The sequence below is a fragment of the Pleuronectes platessa genome, chromosome 2, assembly GCF_947347685.1.
Source record: "Pleuronectes platessa chromosome 2, fPlePla1.1, whole genome shotgun sequence".
Lineage (NCBI taxonomy): Eukaryota > Metazoa > Chordata > Actinopteri > Pleuronectiformes > Pleuronectidae > Pleuronectes > Pleuronectes platessa.
In genome coordinates, this window is record NC_070627.1 from 12,872,909 (window position 1) to 12,879,555 (window position 6,647).

Sequence of the window (6,647 nt, forward strand, 5' to 3'; positions counted from 1 at the left end):
AAAAACGAACTACTGTGCTTATGATGCTGCCATGTGATACGACCCAGCTCCTTCAAATGTATTTTACAGAACAAGACAGAGACACACGTGATTTGCTGTAGTTCAATGACAAAATAGATGTGTGTGAGAGAGAGAGAGAGAGAGAGAGAGAGAGAGAGAGAGAGAGAGAGAGAGACCCTGCTCTGCTGGTTTCACTAAACTAAAGAAAAGACTGGATCTATTAGTTTCAGTGGCCACTCCTCACGGACGTCTACCCACTTAGAGGGTTTGATGTTTCATTCTGCAGGTTCACAGGAGGAAACATTCCAACAGGTCAAGGTAAAAACAAGCATTTGTCAGGTTTGCTCTCTAATTTCTTATCATATTAAAATCAAGCAGGTACATTTTGCTTCATGGAAACGCAATTAAAGTTAGATTTATGTCATTATCTTTTATTACTACTAATAATAACCTGTAATATAACCTTCTTGGCAGAGGTAATTAGGTCGGACTACAACCTTACGTCCTCTACTGTATTACACACTTACACACGCTGTATTTTACTCAGGGATAAAATGGACCAAAAACAAAACTCACAGGTGAAAATGAATCTGACGAAGCTCGGACCGGAACCAGGACAACCTGAACCCAAACCTCAGGAGAGGGAACAGTGGGCCAGTAAGGTGGAGTTCATCCTGGCAGTGGCCGGACACGTTATTGGTTTGGGAAACGTCTGGAGGTTTCCATATCTTTGCTACAAAAACGGAGGAGGTAAATCTTTGCTGTTGTCTTAGGCTCCCTGGGCCGAAATCAATATGTTGATCAGGTGACGTGTTAGACAATATTTTACAAATGCCGCCACTGGACAACCTAACAACTGATGACTGACCTTGGACTGGTTTCAGATGTGAGGGGGGCAAACGTTATGTGCATCCCAGAATGAGCAACAAATTGATGACTTGATGTTTTTGACCATGGAAACATGGAGCTCTGTTCATGGCTCCCTGTAGAGCTCATACATGTAGGCTCCTGTAGACACATGCTGACATATGGTGTGCAAGCGACAGGCTGAAGATTCTCTTAGATTTTCACCCCAGTGGTCCCTTGCCCCCTACTCCTGGCGCCCCTGTGACAAAAAATTTAATTTAATTGGTCTGCAATATTATAACTAAACAGTTTTTTTTTGTTTTTTTTCTTAAAGGAGCTTTCTTCATTCCTTATATTGTGTTCTTGTTCACCTGTGGAATACCGCTCTTCTTCCTGGAGACGTCTTTGGGCCAATTCACCAGTCACGGTGGAATCACGTGTTGGAGAAAAATCTGCCCTCTGTTTGAAGGTAAATCTTCACAGTGTTTAGTATTTTATGATCTGCAAATATAAGAAAATATTAAAAAATACTAAGTGATCGTAAAACTTACAACAAAAATGATTGCTTGTAAGCATTTTTCATTGTTTTCTAATTGCTGCTTGTATTTTTGGTCTCCTTCACAACTCTTCCATCAACGAGATCTCAGTATTAGGCGCTGTACACTTTCAAAGTGTGTAATCACAATGTCACATTTTAACAGCGCTCACTCTCAACAGGTTTAGGCTATGGGAGCCAAATCGTTGCCTTGTACACTGGGGTGTATTACATCATTATACTGGCATGGGCGTTTCTCTACCTGTTTTCCTCTTTCAAGTCGGAGCTCCCATGGGCCAGCTGCAGCAACAGCTGGAACACAGGTACCGGACCACAAGACTTTATACAGACATCATCCATCTGTGCAGTGTGATCAGTGCCTCTCGTACTCTCACACGTCAGCTTGGTGTTTGGACCACGGCCCCAATCAAACCTCCTCTCTGCTCCTGTACGGAAATAGCACCTCTTCAGTTGTGGAGTTTTGGGAGTAAGTAGCATGAATTAACAATATTCATTCATTAATATTAGCTTTGGTGTTTTTCTTTTTTCTTTGTACTTTTATGTTCCTTAAATAAACTTTGTGACAGGCGGAGAATCTTGGGCCTGTCCAGTGGAATTGAGCATATTGGAAATATTCGTTGGGACTTGGCCCTTTGTCTTCTTCTTGCCTGGACATTGTGTTACTTCTGCGTCTGGAATGGAGTGAAGTCCACAGGAAAGGTACAGCAGTCCGATTTCCTGCAAACTCTGTTATCATCGTGTTTAATCTGACTTTTCATCGCACTATTGCTTGTCTCTCAGGTGGTCTACTTCACTGCCACATTTCCGTATGTGATGCTGGTGGTGTTGCTTGTCCGTGGGCTGACACTACCGGGGGCGAAAGACGGGATTACGTACTACCTCTACCCTGACCTGTCCCGCCTCACTGATCCAGAGGTAATCATCCTCATCACCCTCAAAAAAGTACTTTGTTTAATATGAAGGAGAGAAAGTGGCGTTTGATGAATGATATGAACATATTATTCATCAAATGCAGGTTTATTTCCTGCTCTCTAACATCAACTCATTGAATTCCCTGAGGTGTGGATGGATGCTGGCAGCCAGGTCTTCTACTCCTTTGGAGTTTGCACAGGGGTTCTGACATCTTTGGGAAGTTACAACAAGTACAACAACAACTGCTACAAGTTCGTATTATTTCATCTTCACACACTCTCTGGAATTCAATTGTGTTCAAGCGGACTAGATTAGAGCACAATTTGAGTTTACCTATATATTTATTTTTATTCCGCCTGCAGAGACTGTGTCTACCTGTGCCTGTTGAACAGCCTCACCAGCTTTGTAGCTGGCGTCGCCATCTTTTCTGTGCTCGGCTTCATGGCAAAGGAGCAGAATGTGGATATATCGATGGTGGCTGAATCAGGTATTGAATTTTAGAATAATGCCTGATATAAACCCAGATCAAGGCTGATGAAATATTCAACAGTTTTCTCCCTGTACCTTTGCAGGTCCAGGTTTGGCTTTTATCGCCTACCCTCGAGCTGTGGCTCTCATGCCATTTCCTCAGCTCTGGGCTGTTGCCTTCTTCATCATGATCATCTTCCTGGGATTAGACAGCGAGGTAGGACGCCATGAATCAACTCTGTTGTTGCAGTGAACGTTATGTTCCGACGCCACAGGGCTCTTTCTTACACCCAGCGCAGAGCGAGTGTATTCACTAGTTCCAGACCAGCAGATCTCATGGGGGCGTGAACAGGTGTGGTGAGGTGTATTATTGGTGCATTGCTATAGTCAGTGTGAAGCGATGGTGGTGCCGTATTTCACTGTTATTTAAGGGGCATACTATTAAGGCAGCCTCTATTATGTTCCCAGGCCGGTGCACAACACAAAAACAAAGCTTTTCAGCATTGTGAAAGAAATCCAACAAGGTGTCAATACACCTGGCTTATAAATGGAATAGCAGATGGCACTGATAGATTTATGGCATGTTATGCCCAGAGCACAGCCAGGATAAATTATGAGACTATGTGGAATCCTTCAGAATTATTGTAACCTTCTTTTCTCCTCAGAATATAGCCCATTCATTTCTTTTGAAATCCAACAAATGTATGTTTTTGCTCCCACAGTTTGTTTATCAAGAAGCTCTGGTCACGACCATCGCCGACATGTATCCCTCAGTCTTTCACAACCGCTGTCGACGTAAACTCCTTCTTCTCGCCATCAATGCTGGAAGTTTCTTTATTGGTCTTCTGATGGTAACAGAGGTGAGTGATTTGTTAGGACAGTTTCTATAATTGATTAAGCCATTGCAAAAATTAACCTCTGTAATATAAATGCACTATTGTTATTTCCACCTGTCTATGGACCATAACACTGGACCAACACTAGATGATACAATTACAACTTCTCAGTGATAAGTTCTGTCTATTGTCCTTTTTCAGGGAGGCCTTTATATTTTCCAGCTGTTTGACCACTATGCCGCCAGTGGGATGACGCTCCTGTTTTTTGCTGTTCTAGAATCTGTCTGTATTGGATGGGTCTATGGTAAAGAGCAGAAGTCCACTTACAGGGTTCATCTTGGGTCTTTTCCTTTCACAGCTCAAAGGGGAGACAGGAGAGCAACACTGCGTTTATAAAAAAATATTTTCAGATGAGAAATTGTTTTTTTAAATCCAGAATGCTTGTTTTGCAGTGTATTATACATTTACGCGTTTACATTTACACAGGCTAAACTAGAATGGATGTAGTTTGATTGGTGCTTTGCATTCATGCAGACTAACAGACCATATTGTTAGCTATGTTAAACCAGTAGCTCCCCACCTCAGGCTTTGTGAGACAATAAGCAGGAGATATATTTTACAATTTATGGGAATAATCACAGGTTTGGATAGCCACACCGTAGCAGAGACATCACAAGATAAAGAAGGTTGGGAAACCCCTGTTTCAAATCCACAAAACCTAATTTTCAAAGTTAGATGAGAACCCAAAGTTCTGACTTTTTCTAAATTTGACAAAAAACATTTCTGAGACTGAATTCGTTTTAAGAACCTAACAATTCTTATTTTCTGAAGGTGCTGATCGTCACTATGATAACATCAAGGACATGATTGGATATCAACCCTGGCCTTTTATGAAATATTGTTGGCAGTACTTCACAGCAGCCATCTGTACTGTAAGTATCCGGAGCTCATAGCGAATCAGCTGATGCTTAGTTTGACTTCATTGTACTTTTGACTTTTAACACAGCAGCAAATTGTACATTTTTCTGTGAGTAGTATGTTTATAATCTGATCGTTTAAATTAGTTTTCATGCTTTCTCTTTTCGTTCTCTCTTTTTCAGTGTACATTACTCTTCACTGTGATAAGGTACACTCCACTCAAATTCAACAACACGTATGAATACCCCTGGTGGGGCTACACCATTGGAGGATTTCTTGCTCTGTCGTCAACACTTATGGTTCCTCTGTGGATGCTGTATGCTGTCAGTGTCACTCCTGGAACAGTGAGACAGGTAGGATCACATGTTGTTCATAAAAAAGGGTCAGATTCAAAGGTTACAATGGTATCGGCTGAAAACAATGACGGTATATATTAATTTCGAAGTATCTGTAAAAGGATATTTGAGAGAATTTATTCAGAAACGATTTTTCATGTACATTATATTGTATAGCTCCAAAACGGCCTGCTGTATTAGATCTGTGCACCCATTCTCTTGCAAGTTGTTCCAGATCATCAACACAAATCAGTAGTAAACATTATGCAAGCATGGGCCTCTGAGCTGCAGCCCTAAAACCTGCCCCCTACTGGCTGTTACTTGTCACCAGAGAAAACTTAATCATGGCTCAGCAGATTTGTTATTTTCACATTCTGGGAGGGAATTACTTGGAATTTGTCTCTTTAATTTCATATTTGTTTGTTCTCCTTCACTCAGCGACTTAAAGTTCTGTGCACTCCAGCCAAAGACTTACCCAGCACAGCATTAAAGAAAGAATCACATCCTGAGTCCTTCCAGACGTTCACAGACTTGTGTACACTCCGCAAGACAGACAACCCTGACAACAGAGAGGACGGCGCTCAGAGAACATCTGCAATTTAAAAAGCGAGAGGAGGGAAAAAAGGATTATGAAAAAAAGAACGATTTCCAGTTGGCAGCACGTTTCAGACACTGAGTTAGGTTACAGAAGCTACTGGAAATCCCACTGTGCAGATTACTGCACTGTTTCCCTATTTGACTTTGAAAACATTCACACTGTGTGTGATTTTCTTTCTGTGTTTGACTTGTTTTTCACTCCTGTGATCGTCTGCCCTGCACTGACCATTAGGTCTGTTTTTAGTGATTATTTTTTTGGTATGTTTTTCAGTTTCCTTTGTCAGTTTGTTTGTTCATTTTACCTCAGTTCACCTCGTTTTGTTGAGTTCAGTTTCAGTCAAACCTGCCCATGGCCTTGTCTGATTTCTGCAATTTAGATGCAAACCACAACACTGGGAGCTGTTGTTGTGAGGACGCCTCAATGATGAGAAGCCGATTGAAAATCAATGCCTTTTAATTTGCTTCTGAAAACTATATTTATCAAATGTTAAACTCATTCTCCTGTATTAGCTTTAGGTTAACTCACATTTGTTTAGCTTCCTGATGTTTTTATAGATCAGTTTTTAGTTTTTTCTTTTTGAGTGGAGAGCCTCACACGATTGAATTAAAGAGATTCTGAGCCAACGCTTCTCCACAGAAGTGAGCAGTACTGCTACGTTCAAACGGACAGTGAGACATCTCCTGGCTGAACTGACACATGGCACACAGATACAGGAAAGAGATGAGGCTGCTTACTTTTGGTGTTGTTTTGAAATCTTGCTCACAAACAAAACAAGCTTAAAATTTAAAATGTATTTGTGCCTTCAACGACTTGATCAATAAGAATAATGTGATGTAAATGTTTCTACAAAAATTATTTCTTGATTCCCATCCCCAAAAGACTTATTCTAAGCTGCTTTGGATAAAAGCATCAGCTAAATGAAAAATGTAATGTAATGTAAAATTACAAAAGATACCATGAAGGTGACCAATTGTCACATATGGTGTGAAGACTGTATATAGGATTTATAGTTATTTTGCCATGCTGATATAACATGGAAAAATCTCCAGGTGGACAAAAAGAGAGTTACCACCTTTATCAAAACATTTAAGGAATTATAATCTTTACGGAATTTAAAAACAATTCTATATTCAAATAAATATTTTATTTAGTTTTTATTTTAATATCTAATATATATG

At 40.5% G+C, this 6,647-nt stretch overlaps 1 protein-coding gene across 1 annotated transcript; it reads left to right on the forward strand.

Moving 5' to 3' along the window:
- Window positions 1–584: 584 nt before the first annotated feature.
- LOC128461202 (sodium- and chloride-dependent GABA transporter 2) lies at window positions 585–6,285 on the forward strand. Its single transcript, XM_053446011.1, has 14 exons — window positions 585–750; window positions 1,181–1,315; window positions 1,564–1,704; window positions 1,784–1,868; window positions 1,969–2,101; window positions 2,183–2,317; window positions 2,462–2,565; window positions 2,677–2,801; window positions 2,887–2,999; window positions 3,505–3,642; window positions 3,820–3,922; window positions 4,450–4,550; window positions 4,719–4,889; window positions 5,310–6,285. The coding sequence occupies exons 1-14, from the start codon at window positions 585–587 to the stop codon at window positions 5,472–5,474; spliced, it is 1,815 nt and encodes a 604-aa protein (XP_053301986.1). The 3' UTR covers window positions 5,475–6,285.
- The last annotated feature ends 362 nt before the right edge of the window (window positions 6,286–6,647 follow it).

What these genes read in the sequence shown, in the direction of transcription:
- LOC128461202 (XM_053446011.1), top strand. Translation starts at nt 585, where the DNA reads ATGAATCTGACGAAGCTCGGACCGGAACCAGGACAACCTGAACCCAAA. An exon ending in AATCTGCCCTCTGTTTGAAG is followed by an intron (nt 1,316 to 1,563) that starts GTAAATCTTCAC and finishes CACTCTCAACAG; the next exon opens with GTTTAGGCTATGGGAGCCAA. An exon ending in CTGTATTGGATGGGTCTATG is followed by an intron (nt 3,923 to 4,449) that starts GTAAAGAGCAGA and finishes TATTTTCTGAAG; the next exon opens with GTGCTGATCGTCACTATGAT.